This window comes from Asparagus officinalis, chromosome 8, assembly GCF_001876935.1.
Source record: "Asparagus officinalis chromosome 8, Aspof.V1, whole genome shotgun sequence".
Taxonomy (NCBI): Eukaryota; Viridiplantae; Streptophyta; class Magnoliopsida; order Asparagales; family Asparagaceae; genus Asparagus; species Asparagus officinalis.
The window spans coordinates 48,338,710-48,358,065 of NC_033801.1; the positions used below are offsets into that span (position 1 = coordinate 48,338,710).

The following is a 19,356-nucleotide window of genomic DNA, read 5'->3' on the forward strand; positions in this document are numbered from 1 at the left end:
ACTTGATGATAAGAGCAAGAGGTACGTGTTCATCAGTTATGACGAGAAGACGAAAGCTTACAAGTTATTCGATCCAATTGAAAAGAAGGTGGTTGTGAGTCTAGATGTGCAGGTGAATGAAGAAAGAACATGGGATTGGAACTGCCAAAAGGAGGTGACGCAAAAGGAAGGAAAAGAACCATCAACTGCTGCACAGATAATCACACTGACAACCCTACAAAAATCTGATGATGAAGAAGAGCCGAGACAACCAAGGATGCGAAGTTTGCAAGACTTATACGAATCGACAAGCGAAGTACACTTGGTATGTCTTATGTCAGATGCCAAGAATATTACTTTTGAAGAGGCAGTGAGAGATAAGAAATGGCAAGCCGCGATGGATGAAGAGATAAGGGCTATCAAAAGAAATGAAACTTGGGACTTGGTGGAGTTGCCGGAAGGATATCGGCCTATAGGAGTAAAATGGGTATTAAGAAAAAGATGAATGCCCAAGGTGAGATAGAAAGGTATAAGGCATGGCTAGTAGCAAAGGGCTATAGACAAATGGCGGAGATTGACTATGACGAAGTCTTTGCCCCGGTTGCGAGAATGGAAACAATCCGGCTTTTTATATCCTAAGCGGCACAATTCAAGTGGCTGATCTATCAAATGAATGTAAAATTAGCATTTTTAAATGGTGTGCTTGAAGAGGAAGTATATGTGGAGCAACCACCTGGATACATGAAAGTCGGGAAAGAGAGTAAAGTGTTGAAGTTAAGGAAGGCGCTATATGGGCTGAACCAAGCTCCTCGAGCATGGAACACCTAGATCAACACCTACTTCAAGGAGAACGGGTTCATACAATGTCCCTAAAAGCATGCATTGTACGTGAAGAAAGAAAAATATAACTTGTTGTATGTTGCTCTTTATGTTGATGATCTTATATTCATGGGTAATACTTCCTTGGTCTTGAGGTTAGACAAGGAAAATCTGGAATATTTGTGTCACAAGAGGCAAACAAATAGCAACACCAATGGAACTCGGTACGAAACTCTCTAAGCTTGAGAGAGGAGATCGAGTGGATGCAAAAAAATACCGGAGTTTGGTTGGGAGTCTATGGTATCTCACGTGCACAAGGCCAGACATTGCATATAGTGTCGGCATAGTGAGTCGGTTCATGGAGGAGCAGAAATACTCACATTTGAAGGCTATTAATAGGATTCTTCGATATATCCGAGGAACGGAGTCACTCGGGTTACTTTACTTAGAGACAAATGAATACAAACTAGTGGGTTACTCCGATAGTGATTGGTACAGAGATGTAGATGATCGGAAAAGCACATCGGGATATGTGTTTTATATGGGAGACACGGCTTTCACATGGTTTTCGAAGAAGCAACCAATAGTGGCATTGTCAACATGTGAGGCAAAATATGTTGCAGCATCTTGGTGTGCGCCATGCAATATGGCTAAGAAATTTTCTATACGAGCTAAAACTCAAGCAACACGAGGCAACCGAAATACGAGTCAACAATAAATCGGCAATGGAGTTGGCAAAGAATCCGGTGCACCATGAGAGGAGTAAGCATATAGATGTCCGTTTTTATTTTATTCGGGAACATGTGAAGGAAGGTAATGTGTGAATGAGTCACGTTGCGAGTCGGGACCAAGTGACAGATATATTTACAAAGCTGCTACCAACAATGATGTTCGAAAATTGTAAGATGATGATTGGAATGAAGGATAGAAAATGTTTGAGTTTAAGGGAGGAATTTCTTAAAGAATAAACTCAAACATAGTTAGTTTTTTGAGGCGACATTAAATGAGAAGTTGTAGGGGCAATCATTTGGAGTTCTCTATAATAAGTCATGGCAGTAACGAAGGTCAGAATTAAGTGCTGATGTTTAGAATTCTGTTTTAAGAGTCTATTAATTAATAGAGTTTTATTATGTTAAGAAAAAGTGAAGAGAAGAAAAAATATATATTTAAGAATTAATAGGAAGGCAAATTGTCTTCTTGTTTCTCTTCCTTAAAAGCAATCTGTTTTATCAGCCAAGATGTGCTTGTGATGTATTTTATCATCTCCCTAGAATAGTTCTTTCTATCAATAATTACTTTCTCATATTATTTTTATTTCACGTAGCTCAATCTTTCACTGATCGATGAGAGAAAATTATTTATATGATGTCTATTTATTCCTACATCTGCAGGTCATTGGCCATGAGCTGCCACCCTCTTTTGTCGATGAGCTGCGGGATGTAACCAGAACGTTCTTTAAACTTCCGGTCGAAGAGAAGCAAAAGTACAGCAACTTAAAGAGCGGTGAGTTTGATTTTGAAGGTTATGGAAACGACCTTGTTGCCTCTGAAGATCAAATCTTGGATTGGAATGACCGTCTCTATCTCTTAGTACAACCTGAAGACAAGAGGAAATTAGACTACTGGCCTGAGAATCCAAGCTCTTTTAGGTATAATTCGGTCTGTATCTGTAGAATTCAAGTCATGGGCATTATATGGACGAATATTGCTTGATGTTTGCTTGTTATAGGGAAATGTTGCATGAATATGCCATGAAAACAAGGAAGATAACCGAGATAGTTCTTATCGCATTGGCAAAGATACTGAAATTGGACGAAAACTGCTTCAAGGACCAAGTGGATGATAGAGCTGAAGTGTTTGCAAGATTTAACTATTACCCAAGTTGCTTGAGGCCTGAGCTTGTTCATGGAGTCAAGCCTCATTCTGATGGTTCAGTGATAACCATTTTGTTGCCTGATAAAGAGGTGGAGGGGCTTCAAGTGCTCCAAGATGCAGATTGGGTGAAAATCCCTATTATCCGTGATGCTTTGGTCATCAATATGGGAAATCAAATGGAGGTAATAATCTTATAATGGTATTGAGCTAGCTGATACGTATGACACTAACTTGTATTAGTTAATAATGATTTTGGTCCTTAAACTTAAAAGAAGGGTTTCACATATTGGTCCCTCAGTTCATAATTGAAAATTAGTCCCACAAATCTGATGGAATGAGCACCTCTAGCTTTACAGAGCAATCACCTCACTTCACTTCTTTTCTCACACACTTATTTTCTCTTGTTTTCACTTCTTAACACAAACCCAATGGCAGCAACCCCCTTTTATAGGGTTCAATGTCGGTTTGATTTCTTCCTAAAAATTTCATTTCACTTTCCAAAAACTTCCATGGCTATTTCCAATGAGCTCTAATGACAATTTCCAAATTTTGCTAGAGGGATAGAGAAGCTTCTAGGTTCTTGACTTTGAGAAGCTTCTTGGTTTCTTGAAGTCAGTGTTGCATGACTTCCTAACACTCCCCCTTAGCAGCAAATTTATTGTTTACCGGTCCGAGTAGCTTCTTAAGTTTAAAAAATGATTTTGCCTTCTGTGGCTTGGTAAAGTTGTCAGCAATCTGGTCTTCTGTCCTGCAATATGTCAGCATCACAGTCTTCTTTTTAACTTGATTTCGGATGAAATGATATCTTGTCTCTATGTGTTTGCTCCATCCATGTGCTACCGGATTTTTGGCAAGTGCAATAGCTGACTTGTTGTCGATGAGGATCTCTGTCAGTGCTTCCGGTTGGTGTTGCAGTTCCTTCATCAGACTCTTGAGCCATATTTCTTGACACGCACATGTCGATGCTGCTATGTATTCTGCTTCGCAACTTGATAGATAGACGACATACTGCTTCTTTGATGACCATAAGAATGATGCTGATTCGATATTGAACATGTAGCTAGATGTGCTCTTTCTTTCATCTAAATCTCCACCATAATCGCTGTCAGTGTAGCTGACTAATCTTGAATCTGCACACTGTGTATAAAATAATTCTTGATCAATACTTTCTCGGACATACCTGAGAATTCTCTTGGCTGCCTTGAAGTGCTCTTGCCTTGACTCCTCCATATATCTGCTCACCAGTCCTATCGCGAACACTATGTCTGGCTTGGTGATTGTTAGGTAGCGCAAGCTCCCGACTAAACTCTTGTATGGAGTTGGATCATTAAAGCTTCTTGGTGAGTCTCACCTCTGCTTCACTCCGACTTCTACAGGAGTTGTGACTGGATTGCATTCGCTCATGTTAAACTTTTGGAGGATCTCCTTTGCATACTTTTTCTGAGAGATGAAGATTTCTTTCTCTGATTGCGACTCTTCTACTCTAAGAAAGTATGACATTTCTCCAATGTCAGTCATCTCGAACTCCTTGATCATGTTCTTCTTGAGCTCCTCAAATATTTTTGGATTGTTGCCGGTGAAGATCATGCCATCCACGTAGAGACATACGATCATAATGTCTCCATCCTTCTTCTTGGTATAGAGAGAGTGCTGACACAGACTCTGCTAGAATTCGTTCTTCTAGAAGTATGCATTGATTCTGGCTTTCCACGCCCTGGGTGCATGCTTCAATCCATACAATGCCTTCTTCAGCTTATAAACTTTTTCTTCTTGGTTCTTTACCTCGTACCCTGGTGGCTGCCTGATGTAGACTTCTTCTTTTAGGTAGCCATTAAGAAAAGTTGACTTCACATCCATCTGATAGATCTTCCATCGGTTTTGTGCCCCCAACACAATGATGAGTCGGATGGTGTCAATCCTTGCAACTGGTGCAAATACTTCTTCATAGTTGTTACCTTCTCACTGACTATAGCCTTTTGCTACGAGCCTGGCTTTGTACTTATCGACTTTACCATCTTGATTTTTCTTCGTCTTGTACACCCACTTGACTCCAATGGGTTTATGGCCTTCAGGCAAGATAATGAGCTCCCATATATCATTTCATTTGATTGCCTCGATCTCGTCGTCCATAGCTTTTCTCCATTTGTCTTCTTTTGCAGCTTCATCGTAGCTGACTAGATCACATTCTGCAAATAAGCAGAATAGTGTGTAGTCCTCCATCATTTCGACAGGCTTTGTGTCATCATACAGATCTCTTAAACTTCTCGTCCTACTTATTACTCCCCCTGAAGAGCTTACTTCACTTGAGTTGGATGGTGTTGATGCCGGCGTCAATGTTAGTGTTGATGGAGCTGGACTATTCAGTGGACTTTGATCTGATTCTTCTGTCTCCTGTAAGTCTTCATCATTCTCTTCATAGAACAAACCTTTAATGTTTTTGTCTTCATTGCTCCACCTCCAATAATCTTCTTCGTCAAACTCCACGTCTCTTGAAATGATCATCTTGTTTGTAACTGGATTGTAGAGCTTGTATGCTTTTGTTCTCCTATCGTACCCAACGAATATGCACTTTTCTACTCGATCGTCCAGCTTCTTTCTCTTCTGCTCTGGGATCTGTGCATATGCGATGCACCCAAACACCTTCATGTGGTTGATGCTTGGCTTGGTGTTGCTCCAGGTCTCCAGTGGTGTCTTGAACTTGACACTCTTTGTTGGATAATGGTTGAGGAGGTAAACAACACAATCCATGGCTTCGGCCCAGTAAGTCTTCGCCAGGTACTTACTCTTCAACATCCTTCTGACCATATCAAGAATGGTACGATTCTTGTCTGCTATGCCATTCTATTGTGGTGTGTAGGCAGTAGTGAGTTGATGAATTATCCTGCACTGCTTGTTGAAATTGTTGAATGCCTTCGAAGTGTATTCTCTGTCTCAATCTGATCGGAGCACCTTGATGTGGTACCCACTTTGCTTTTCTACCATCTCCTTGAATTCTTTGAATTTCTCCAGAGCTTTGGATTTCTCGTTCAAGAAGTAAACCCAAGTTTTTCTGCTATAATCATCAATAAATGTGATAAAGTACATGTTTCCTCCAAGAGAGACGACTTCAAATGGTCCTGCAATATATGTGTGGACTAATTATAGCAGCTCTGTTGCTCTTCTTGACTTTCCAACTTCGAAACTTCTTATGTGCTGCTTGCCTCTCATACAACCTTTGCATAGCTGGTTTAGATGGTTTATTTGCGATAATCCTTTCACCATTTTCTCCTTCCATAGAAGGTTCATGCCACCAAATGCAATATGCCTGAATCAAAAATGCCAGAGCCAAGACTCATCCATCATAATCATCTTTAAGCACTTGACAGGATTAGCATGAATATTTTGTAGGATCCTAATGCCACTAGGAAAGAACCCTAGAGGGGGGTGAATAGGTTTATACTAATCTAATCCGATTTAATGCCAATTAAAACTTATTAACAAGTTATCCTAGTAAATAAGATATGCAATGAGTTATTAGCAAGGATAAGTAATATAAACAAGGGTAAACAAAATAGTGAATAATATAAACAAAGAGGCAATGGCTAAATAAGATGAACCAAAATAGTGCACCAATACAAACTCAAACAAGCAATATGATCACAGAGTTCAGACCTTCTGTCCTACGTCTCCGTTCCACACTCTCGTGGAGAAATCCACTATCACACTGGGTTTTTGGCGCTCACCCAAAAACATTTATACCTCACACTCGGTTTTCTAGCTCCCAGAAAACTATACAATCAACATTCTTGCAATCCCACTATATACCCTCTAAGTGTTGGTCTCTATCCCGTGTCTCCCTCAAATACTCGGATTTATAACATCTCCCTAGGATTTACTACCGATGTAACTCCTCTTGGGACGACCCCGTCTCTCACCACACACTCCTCTCGGTGTACAAGTGTATTACAAAGTGTACGTCTCTCACCACACACTCCTCTCGGTGTACAAGTGTATTACAAAGTGTATCCTCACAATGAAAGCTCAATACAATAATTTGTTCTCTACTCTCGGTGTACAAGTGTATTACAAAGTGTATCCTCACAATGAAAGCTCAATACAATAATTTGTTCTCTAGTATTGATAAGAACACAATGAAATCTCACTCTCTAAGACACAAACTCACAACCCCAAATTATACTATGTTTGCAAATACAATAAGCTCAATGGTTGTGTGTGAACAAAGAGAAAATCAAATATAAACTTAATGTAAACACTAGCTTAATGAAGATGACTAACAACAAATAATTAATGCAAAGTTAGTATTGAGTTTAGAAATTCTTCTCAGAAAAACAAGATGGAGAGATAGAGATTGAAGCTCAAACAATGAAGATGATCTCCTCCACTTGTGAAAACTTCTTCACAAACCAAATATACACTAAAACAAACTTAAACCCTTATTAAACTTTGGGAAACTTGTAAAAAATAATTTTCATAGAGAACTCAGAAGTTATGAGGCATGGGGTATATATAGGATCACAAGGGAAACCCCAAAAACCAAGAAAATAAGGCAAAAAACAAAAAAAACCGAAAACAGTACATTCTGGAAAACTAGCCATTAGAGATTGTCAGTCGATTGATGAACAGTATCAGTCGACTGATGAGCTGACCGTTACAGGTAGTTCACAGTTCATCGGTCGACTGAAGACCTCATCAGTCGACTGATAGTTTAACAGTCACAAAAATAGAAACTTTTGATAATTCGAGGCGAGTTCATCGGTCGACTGATCCCTTGCATCAGTTGACTGATCCCTTGCATTAGTCAACTAATAACACAATATCTGCCTGTTATTAATAGTAAAATTAATTTTTAAAGTGTCTTTAAAAATAACAAATAAATTCAGAAAAATGTAAAACTTTAGGGAATGCTTATAAACATGATAATGAACATGTTATAAAAAGAATTTTTCAAATTGCATCTCCGAAATAAGAAATATCTTCATTTTATAAAAATATCCAAAACATGAAAATGTGATATATTTGAAATTTGATGTTTTAACGTAAACCAAAGTTTTGAGAACTCTTGTATGGCTTTATAAACTTGATAAAAGGTATAAACTATTGTTCTTAAGTTTATAAACAAAAAACACAATATATTTCCAAATATAATAGAATATGAAACAAAAGAATATGTATATGAATATAATTATTGTTTCATATCTATGAAGCTAAACCAAAACAACGTATCCACATAGAAAACAAACATGTATAAATAATTTTTAGAATTTATTTGTAAAAACTTTGTTTGTGGATAAAACTAAAAACCAAAATGTATATATATATATATATATATATACAACACACATAATATAAACCCTAAACTAACTTACCCAAGCTTTCTTGATCTTCAATATGGCTCGACTTGGTAAACTTGGATGAATCTTGATGTTGGATCTTGACTTGAAATGTATTTCTTCACTCTGATATTCCGCCAACCTCCAATTGATATTATCATTATGGCGCAATTCCATCCAACCTCTAACACATTGTTTGTCTAGAATAAATAAGAAAACACAAATACTAGATAAATAATATTAATCATAAATTGTTTGTTAAAACATCATCAAAACAAAAATGCCAACATATTTAAGGTAAACAGTCTATTTTGAGACATGTTCACCTTTGTAATTACTTCATTTTTATTCTTGATAGTGAGGGCAAGATCTTTTAAATGTATATCATAACCTCTTTCAAGAAATTGTCCCAGACTTAAAATATTATTGCGTAGTGCTGGAACATAGTAAACATCAGAGATGTACCTGTTCTCCCCTGTCATAGTCTGGATCATTATCTTGCCTTACCTTTCACTGGTATCTTTGACTGATCTCCAAAGGTGACATCTCCTTGTACCATATCGTTCAGCTCGGTGAAAAACTCCTCGATGCCGCACATGTGATTACTGGCTCCTGAATGTAGATACTAGATATTCTGGTTCTTGCCTTCATGCTCCCTGTATGCAAGCAAGACTGTAGAAGCTTCTGCTTGATCTCTTGTAACAAAGTTGCTTCTTTCTGCTACTTGATTTGTTAGCTTATCCTAACATTCATAGCTAAGGTGGCCGTACTTCTTGCATTTGTAGCACCGTAACCGAATTCTATCTGTCAAATAACTCCTTTCACGTCCTCGTCCTCGAGTGCCACGTCCTCTACCTTGACCAAATGATCGTTCACAATCTTTGTAGGTAGTCTAAAAATTACTGTAGATAGCTGATCCCACAAAACAACAAATGATGAAAGATACAATCTGATGACCTCCGCAATAGTCGATGAAAGTTACAATGTGAAGACTTTCACAGCAACGTGGTAGAGTTGCAAATTGACGACTCTCACATTCCACAAGGGCCAAGTGTGAAGATTACAAGATGACAATCTGCACAAAAGTTGAAGAAAAGAGATTACAATTGACAATCTCTACAAATCCAAACGCGGAAGCCATCTTCCGCGTCCCAAAAGCTTAAATGTAGAGGTCACCCTGCACTTCCAAGGCAAAATGTAGTGTTCACCACGCGTTGCCAAGCTCAAAACGTAGAGGCCACCATGCATTCCAGATCCCAAACGCATGGTTTATCCCCACGTTGCCAAGCAAAAACGCAGAGGCTGCCATGCATTCTAGATCCTAAACACAGGGTTCATCCCCGCATTGCCAAGCTCAAACATAGAGGTCGTCATGCGTTCCAGATCCCAAACATAGGGTTCGTCCCACGTTCCAGATCTCAAACGTAGGGGTCGCCATGCGTTCCAGATCCTAAACGTAGGGTTCTTCCCCATGTTCCCAAGCTCAAACGCAAAGGTCGCCATGTGTTCCAGATCCCAAACACAGGAGTCGGCATGCGCTTCCAGATCCCAAATGCAGGTGTCGCCATGCGTTCCAGATCCCAAATGCGCGGTCGGCATGCGCTTCCAGTTCCCAGACGCAGGGTTCACCCCATGTTCTTTTCTCCAGAACGTGACCCTTGCGTTTTTGACTTAGGAACTATTTTCAAAACTATCCTTTCAAGGTATGGGCATAGTTAAGGGCTAGTTAAGGGGTGCCTTACCCCCTGATTGCCCTATATATAGGGCTGGATCTCCAGCAAGAAAAAAAAGGCCAAAAAAGGAGGCCAAAAAAGGAGGGGAAAAAAGGGGTGCCAAAAGAAAAGAAAAAGGGAGAAGAAAGAGAAGGAGAGGGGCTTCTTGGAGAGTCTTATTGGAGCATTCTTGGAGCTTTTGGCTTGCTCTTTAAACCCATTTCGGTTGATTCTCTTGGAGGTTCATCTCCTCTCTAAAATCAACCCTTCCTGGGGATTCAAACTCGGCTAGAGTTCTTAACTCTCTTATAGAGAGTTTCTAACTTATTCAAATAAGTTTTCTTCAAACTCGCCTAGAGTTCTTAACTCTCTTACAAAGAGTTTCCAACTTGTTCAAACAAGTTCCCCAAAACTCGTACAGAGTTTTGAACTTACCTTGCAAGTTCTTAACACTCTTACCAAGAGTTCTCAAAAACTCGACTGGAGTTATAAACTTGCCTCACAAGTTCTCTCAAGGTGTCAAGTCAAGGAGAGAAGACCAACACCCTAAGAAGTTGAAGTGATCAGATCGTCAACGTGATACAAGATTAAAACTCCCATCAGTACAAAAAAAGAACCCAGTTTTAAACAAAGGGAGGGTTTCATCTTTTCCTCTTTTGTAAATTGGGGAACCGATAAAGAGAATTATAGTTTCTTTTTTAAATCTGTTAGAGGGATGTTATATTGAGAGGATTGTAATTATTTTTTCTCTAAGTCAGTTAGAGAGAATAACACAGACTCAATTCTCAATTTTCTTATAATTTCCCCCGCATACAAAAGATGGCGACTTTGCTGGGGAAGTGCTCTTTCACCGATAAAGAAGTAGTGGCGCAATCCGACACCCAACCCGTTGGGACTTCTGTTGAAACTCTAACCCTGGAGTTTGACCAAGCCAAGTGTGAGGAGTTTCTCTCATCTGGGTCCCTTATCCCCAAGGCTATGCGCAAGGCCCGTAAAGTCTCTAAAGAGACTAAAGCTCCACCCATGTCTGACCTACTAAAAGAGAGTCTCTCCCTTAGGTTGGACTATTCAGACAGTCCCTCCTCTGAAGGAGAAGACTTGGCTCTAATAAAACTCATCAATCGAGTTGAAGATCCTGCATCCATGCCCAAATAGTAGATATTGGATCACAAAAGGCCCATTGAAGTGGCGAAATTGATCTGTACGGAGGAAGACGCTGCTGTAAAAGCCTTAAGACAGGCTAAGAAGAATGTCGCTCATCAAAGAAGCAGATCCCATCGATGAGCACAACTCCAAGCAAGCCGATTCTCTGATCAACGTCAACCTCACGTTTGTGAGCCCAAACACAGCCCTGAGCTTCACGTTTCTGCCTCAGAGCATGAGCTCCGTGTTTGTGTACCCAAACACAAGCTTCGCCAAAGCCAGACTAAACGCAACCCTAAGTGGCGCGTTTTACAGTCAAGACGCAGACCTGAAGACTGCTCTAAACGCAGAGCTCATGACTGCTCTGAACACAGACTTCAAGACTGCTCTGAACGCAGACCTCAAGATTGCTCTGGACGTAGACCTCAGGTCTACACTGAACGCAGACCTCAAGATTGTGTTACCCGGTCAGAGCATAGATCTTACGACCACGCAGAGCGCGACCCTCGCATTGCTAAGACTGAGTGCAGAGGCGAGCTCCGAGTTGAGCGTGAGCATCAGCTTCACATAGCTCAACCAAAATGTGACCTTTGTGTTTCCTCTCCTCAACGCGACCTTTGTGTTTCCTCTCCTCAACGCGACCTTCATGTTTCCTCTCCTCCTCGCAACCCCTGCATTTTAATGTTAAAATGTGACCCTCGTGTTTCTAATGTTAAACGCAATGTGAGCCGTCGCGTTCAAGGAGATCAACACAGATTCAAGATCCATGTTCGTCAAGAGCCTCCCTTGTCTAGCCATAGACTGGGGGTGCTGATCCAAGTCTCCCCTTCAATGAGTAACTCTTCTCAGAGCTATGTAACAGATTTGAGAGAGTTGTTATCGAGAGAAAGACCGGTTCAACCAGTCACGCATGCATGTCAATGTGAACGATATATTTCTACGGTCCTCTCAGGATGACGGTGCTGCTCACATGCAACCAAGCCATCAATATTCGACCGATTAACAAATATCACCTTGTTGAGGCCATACAAGCAACGACGCTCCCATAGGAAGAAGGCTTCAGAGGATGAGTACCTTGGAGCCATTTCTAATGTGATCGGAATGAGGGTCACCATTCCCTAGCTCCGACGAGTCAGAGGAGGATCAACCACATGGCTTGAAAGAGGCTTTGAACGAATCTGATGGAATTTTCCGACGTACTTGGATGCGAAAAGGAGTCATACTCCCTGTTAACTACCGAAGACTAGATAGAGGGATAAAGTCTAATGACGAACATTCAGCTATCGTAGAATCTCAATCGTCTAACTCCTCCGTAGAACATGAGAGCTCCGCTTATATGGCAGGAGGCCCCGAAGATCTCACAAAGAGACTTGATGAGCAGCAAGCGATGCCCAGATCACAACAAGAGACCATCAATGAACTTCGAAACATGATGGCCCAGCTTGTTGCAAACAAAACTAAATCTCAAAGAGCAAACTTCCCACCCAAGCATAAGACTTCCAAAGGTAAAATCATCTTCATCAAAGGGGAAGAAAAAGGTGATTGATAATGCTGCTTTCGACCAAGATACTCACAACACATGATCTTCCTCTGAGGAAATAGAGGAGACTGAAAAGGTGCAAAACCCTTAATCTACTAAAATAGAGGAATTGGAAGCCCGCCTAAATGTTATTACAAATATAAGTGAACTCCAAGAGGAGGGGGTTGTTAGGCCCTATCCTGCCAAATGGGATACTGCCTTATATCCTCCAAAGTTCAAGGTCCCGACCCTACAAGCTTTTGATGGCACGAGATCCCCCAATCATCATATCTATTACTTCAAGTCACAGACTGGCAATGTGATAGCTAATGACGTGGTGTTGACTCATTTTTTCATTGGCACCCTCAAGAGGATTGCCTTTGAATGGTTCAAAAAACTACATACGGGATCTATCCAGAAGTGGGTAGACCTGAAGAGATTATTTCTGGTCAGATTCTTCGAAGACGACTCAGAAATTTTTGTCACTTCTCTTCTTTCCACCAAGCAAAGGAGAGGAGAACCCATAAGAGACTTCGTTGAAAGATTTTGAAGCATGGATCTCCGGTGCCCAACAGGTATGACACAAGCAACTCTGGTGGAAACATGTTGACACAACTTACAGACCGGTCTCTTAGCTCAGATAGGGGTCACAGAATGCCACTCGTGAAAGCAACTAGTCTCTCAAGCAAGCTGAGGAAATCGTCGGCAGGGTTAAAGCTGAAGAGGAAGGCAAGCAAAGACAACCGGCGCAACGTGGCCAAAATAATGGTCCCCGATCAAAAGGGAAAGATATTCTGGCCGCTGAAACTTACACACGAGCGCTACCTGTTAAGCAGGGCAAGACATCGGGCCAGTCGAGAACACCCAAGCAGTACTCCTTCAAAGAGGATCACGTGATCACTCTTTTCAAGCTACTTCAGAAGAATAATAAGTTGAAGCTTCCTGAAGTTAAGAAACCTGAAGTAGGAAAGGTGAAAGACCCTAACTACTGCCAGTACTATAGAATGCTGGGACATCCAATGAAGAGATGTTATATCTTTAAGGATATCCTACAAGCTTTGATTGATGCCGAAGTGCTTAAATTGAGACCAGAATAGAGGACCGTGTCCAGTAACATGATATCGGTTTAATTCAGAGATTTCCCCCTTGTTGCAGCTTCAGATGGTGTTGTTTCCGATCAAAAGGGAAAGATATCCCTGAATGAGGATGATGTACATATGGCCCCTCTCACTGACTCGGAGGAAGAGAAAATTTCTTCGGCGGCAGAGCGAGGAGCAAACAGGGAGCAGGCCCCAGGTCAGGGAAGACATAGCTGAAGAGGTATGGGTCAAACTGCCGAAGAAGCAGAAAAGCTGGCTGAGGAGGCTGGGGGTTCCCTCCCCAAAAATCCAACTGATAATGGAAAACCGAAAGAAGTTCGTTATAATAAGAACCTCCTCCAACCAAAGGCAGGAGGGTCAAGCACTCCCTTCCGGTTCAATGTGATGGAGCAACTAGCTAATATCCCTGTCAGGATCACTCCTTTTGAGCTTTTGAGGCTGTCTAAGTCAACGAGAAGGGCTCTGATTGAAGTTTTAATGTATACAAAGAGCTTTATTGCTCAAGTGCCTGTCATCCTAGAAGCTACCGAAGGACCTTCTTTCACACTATGCTTACAAGCTACAAGGATTCTGCCTTGCAAATCGTTCATCTAAGAAGATATGCAAATCAAACACAAGCATGACTGACCCTTATACTACACAAGGTATATCGGGTCTTCAGAGATCAACCGTGTCCAAGTCGACTCAGGATCCACCCTCAGTATTATGCCATAAAGAGTTTTGCAGTTCTTGAGGATTCCTCTACGTCAGCTGAACTCAACACAGACTACTATCTTTGGCTTCAATGCTAACAACATACGACTTATGGGAAAGATCAAACTCAAATATCAAATCGGGGACTTCAGATCGGAAGTGACCTGCTGCATCATAGATGCAAACACGTCTTACGATCTATTGTTATGACGGCCTTAGATTCATGCAAATCATATTGTCTCGTCTACCCTCCATCAAGTGATGAAGTATGTCAATGATAAGGGAGAAGTTAGAACCCTGATAGCCCAGGGACAACCATTTAAGGGTGTGGAAAACTACCATACTAATTCAATTTTCTACCATTTAAGGCTGTGGAAAACAACCATTTAAGCGTGTGGAAAACTACCATACTAATTCAATTTTCTACCTGGACTCCTAAGAACCGGAGCAGGGAAAAGAAGATTCTGATAGCGGCAACGAAGCAGACGATGAACCCGAACCTGAACCTGAGGAAGAATGTCTGTGGGAGTTAGATTTGAATGTAATGAGCTAGAATGAGCTCAACAATAATGATGTATCTAGTGAGGGAGAGTGATACATCAATGAAAATTTTAACTTGGCTTACTTGTCGAATGTATCCCCTGATGCAGGCGCAGGAACAGATCCATGGCATGCATTGTATACCAAAGCATCACTTAGCTTGCCGCTCAAATCATCTTTCACTACATTCAAAGAGATGGAAGATGCACAGAGAGACTTCTTCATAATCCCAACCAAGAAGAGAGGCCAGAGGCCAATCTATTTCAGGAAAGTCAACCCTAGGCCACCTGATCAGGGAAGTTTAGAGGAAGACCTCGAAATCCTATAATTCCATCATTATGGGTCCAAGTCCCGTAGTATGATGAAGAAGATGGGTTATGACTTTAATAACCTGAAATGTTTAAACTTCGGGAATGGAAGACGAGCACCAATTTGGTCTTTCACTTCAGAAGGAAAACCCCTTGATTATTATCATAAAACTGGGAGAGGATTAGGCTACGTTTCAATGCCCCCCCCCCACCCCCCCCCTCTTCAAAAAATGAATGTCTATGTCAAGACCACTCATCCGGAACATCATAATGGGACTCCGACGTTAGCATTGGTGCAATCTTCAAAGGTCTGTCTGTGAACATAACCTCATCTAGTCATCAAGATGATAATGAAGAAGATGACATAGAGTTGATTAAATAGACTGGCGATTCTTGGATCAAACGCCTTAACATTTTATGGGATACGCATTTTGAGCAACGCGAGCCACCCATGGAAGATAAGGTGATTCAGATAAACATGGGAGATGAAACCGATCTTAAGCCCATCTTCATAAGTAAATGCTTACCACCATCCGAGAAAGAGGATCTTATATCTCTCATCTGAGAATATATAGATGTCTTCGCCTAGAACTATAAAGACATGCTTGGTCTTGATCCAAAAGTAGCCATGCATCATCTTAACATTGATTCGGTTGTAAAACCTGTTAAACAACAACAACGTCGGTTCCATCCAAAGATCATGGAAGCAATTGAATCGGAAGTCAAAAAGCTTATCGATTCAGGCTTCATCGGGAAGGAGCAACACCCTGACAGGGTCACTAACATTGTCCCTGTAACTAAGAAAAATGGGAAAGTCAGGATTTACATTTACTTCCATGACCTAAATGACGCATGTCCGAAAGATGAGTTCCCCCTTCCCATCACGGATGTCATGATTGACAATACTTGTGAGTATGAGAGGATGTCTTTCATGGATAGATTCTCAGGGTATAATCAGATCAAAATGCACCCTAAAGATGAAAAGCACACAGCTTTCAGAATACCACTGGAGGTGTACTATTATATAGTAATGCCGTTGGGACTGAAGAATGCTGGTGTAACCTATCAGCATGCTATGAGCATGATCTCCCATGAACATCTTCGTAAGAAGGTAGAGTGCTATGTAGATGACATCACAGTGAAAAGCCAGAAGAAAGGCGACAATCTCTAAGACTTGAAGATGATGTTTGACATCATGCGAGTATATCAACTAAAGATGAACCCCACCAAATCTTTCTAGGGGTATCCAGCGGTAAATTCCTAGGATTCATATTCACCTCTAAAGGGATTTCCCTCGATCCAGAAAATGTTCGGGCTATCCAAGAAATGCAGTCTCTAAAGAATATCAAGGAACTCAGAGGCATGCAAGGCAGATTAGCTTACATCCGGAGATTCATATCAAACCTCTCAGGACACTGCCAGCTCTTCACCAAATTAATGAAGAAAGGAGTCTCCTTTATTTAGAATGGAGACTGCCAAAATGCATTTGAGGAAATCAAGCAATATCTCACTCAGCCGCTCGTCCTAGAACATTCCTGTTATATGTGAGGGCCATAGAACATTCTCTGGGAGCTTTATTAGCTCAGAACAATGATGAGGGCCATGTGCAGGTAATCTACTACCTCAGTAGAACCATGATTGGAGCTAAACACCGGTACAATCCGGTGGAAAAAGAATGTATTGCCTAGGTTTTTGCCATTCAGATAATGCGGCATTACTTAGTTGGACAGACTATTCATGTTATCTCCAAAGTGAACCCTTTGAAAGTTCTCATGATGAAACCTTCTTTGCTAAATTTCCATCTCGCAAAATGGGCGATACTTCTGTCATAGTATTCAATGCAGTTCATGCCTCAGAAGGCTGTTAAAGGCCAAGCCCTGGTAGATTTCTTACCCAACCATCCGATACCTGATTCTTCTAAATTGTATGAAGACTTACCAGACGAAGTTGCAGAGGCTTACGTGACTTAAGGAGTCATGCAAGTATGGAAATTGTTCTTCGATGGTGCATCTAGAGCAAGTCTTGATTGAGGAATCAAAGTCGGTGTGGGAGTTGTGCTCGTATCCCTAACTGGTCAGGTGATCCTAAGAGGATTTTCCTTAATCGAGCCATGCACCAATAATATAGCAGAGTACAATGCTTTGCTATTAGGAATGCAGCTGGCCGAGAAACTCAATGTCCAATACCTTGAAGCCTACGGTGATTCTCAACTCATCGTAAATCAAGTCCGAGGAGAATACGAAGCGTGTAACGAGGATTTGGTCCTATACCACTTTGCGGTGCTAAAGTTAGCCCAAAAATTTAAGGGCTTCTTTATCGGACACGTTCCACGAGTCCGTAACACCTATGCAGATGCCTTAGCTTCACTAGCAACTTCACTGGCATTGCCACCAAAGGCAAAAACAAAGATACTCGTGGCATGCCATGATTTGTATCACCCAAGTTCCCTCTAGGAAATCATTCAGAAAAGGCAATAACAGAGATCATTTGTGAAGCTTCCACAAGTCCTTAACCAAGAGATTGCTGATTCCGGTTCATCGACTATGTCTTGCACGACATACTACCTGATGATTCTAAAGAAGCGGTCGTCGTCAAATGGAAGGCCCTTCGATTCTATTATGATGCGGTATCTTGAACTTTGTATTAAAAATCGCATGATGGAATTTTGCTTCGCTACCTTTCCAGGAAAGAGGCACAAGAAGCTTTCAGAGAAGCTCACGACGGAATGTGTGGAGCTTATCAACCTAGAGCTAAACTAGGGGATCGACTCCCTAGGCTCGGCTATTACTGGCTTAAAATGATCGCTAACGCCATCAATTTTGTTAAAAGATGTCATACGTGCTAGGTCCATGGTGATTTCATTCATCAAGCACCAAGGAATCTGCATCTGACATCTCCATCTTGGCCATTCGATATGTAGGGAATGGATATTGTTGGACTTATTTTCCCTCTAACGTCCAAAGGTCATCAGTTTATCTTGGTAATAATCGATTACTTCTCTAAATGTGCAGAAGCAGTTCCTTTGAAAGAAGTCAAGGCTTCGGACATGGTCAAGTTCATCAAACACCATGTCGTCTACAACTTTGGCGTACTAAGGCGAATAGTTCATGACAATGGAGCTTAATTTGTCAGCTACAATTTTTAGAGATTCTGTAATAAGTTTGGAATCCAAAGCATTGCGTCAACAGCATATTATCCGCTAGCTAATGGCCTTGTGTAAGCTTTTAACAAGATAATCGTGAAGCTTCTCAAGAAGTTCGTCTCCAAAAGCCGACGTGATTGAGACGAACGACTCGGTGAATGTCTATGGGCCTACCGCACCACGGTGAGGACCCCGATAAAAACTACTCCCTTCTCTTTGGTGTATGGCTGCGAGGCTGTACTACCATTAGAAATTCAGATCCCATCCCTGAGAGTTGCCCTTGCCATCGGGATGACAGATGAGGTCCGTCATCGACTACACCTTCAAGAACTAGAAGCGTTGGATGATAAGCGACTTCATGCTCAACAACAGATCAAGTTATATCAAGCTCGGATCTCCAGAGCCTACAACAGAAAGGTAAAAGAAAGGATCTTTAAGAAAGGCGATATTGTCTTAGTAGTCAGACGACCCATGGTCATGACGCACAAGACAAAAGGGAAGTTCAATCCTAAATGGGACTTCATGGTAGAGTCAGTCTACTCGAATGGAGCCTACCATCTCATTAATAAGAAAGATGATAGGCTCATGGTGCCAATCAACGAGAAATTTCTCAAGAAATATTACCCATAGACAATCATGGGACCCCATTTCCTCCCTAAGCTGAGTCTAAAAAGAAAAACTGAGCTCACTTAGACTGGGGGTAAGTTGCTTGGAATCCACTGGATTAAAAGTAACGAATCTTTCACATCGTCAAGTTAACATTATACTTCTAATGATCATCATCCCCACGGAGTGTAACTTCAGTTTGCTTCATTCTTAATATGACAAAATTCATGTCATATTAACATTATACCTCTGATAGTCAACTTATCAATCCTCTCCAATAGGATGATGGGTCCATAAAGTTGTTCAAATCACAACAAAATTCATGTCATGTTAACCCTACACCTCTGACAGTCAACTTATCAATCCTCTCCAATAGGATGATAGGTCCTCAAAATTACTCAAATCATAATCTTCACCAGCAAGATGCTAAGTCTTCAAAATCTATTCAAATCACAAGTACAAATTTTTATCATATTAATATCACACCTCTGATAATCTACTTATCAATCATCTTTAATTGGATGATAAGTCCTCAAAATTGCTCTAATCACAACAAATTTCTATCACGTTAACATCACACATTTGACAACC

At 41.0% G+C, this 19,356-nt stretch overlaps 1 protein-coding gene across 1 annotated transcript in view; it reads left to right on the forward strand.

Annotated features, from left to right (window-relative positions):
• Nucleotides 1-19,356, forward strand: part of LOC109823006 (codeine O-demethylase-like) — a 38,609-nt gene that overhangs the window by 10,940 nt on the left and 8,313 nt on the right. The window contains exons 2-3 of the mRNA XM_020389323.1: nucleotides 2,190-2,446; nucleotides 2,527-2,854. Coding sequence (XP_020244912.1) covers nucleotides 2,190-2,446; nucleotides 2,527-2,854 — 585 coding nt within the window. The remainder of the gene's footprint in view (nucleotides 1-2,189; nucleotides 2,447-2,526; nucleotides 2,855-19,356) is intronic.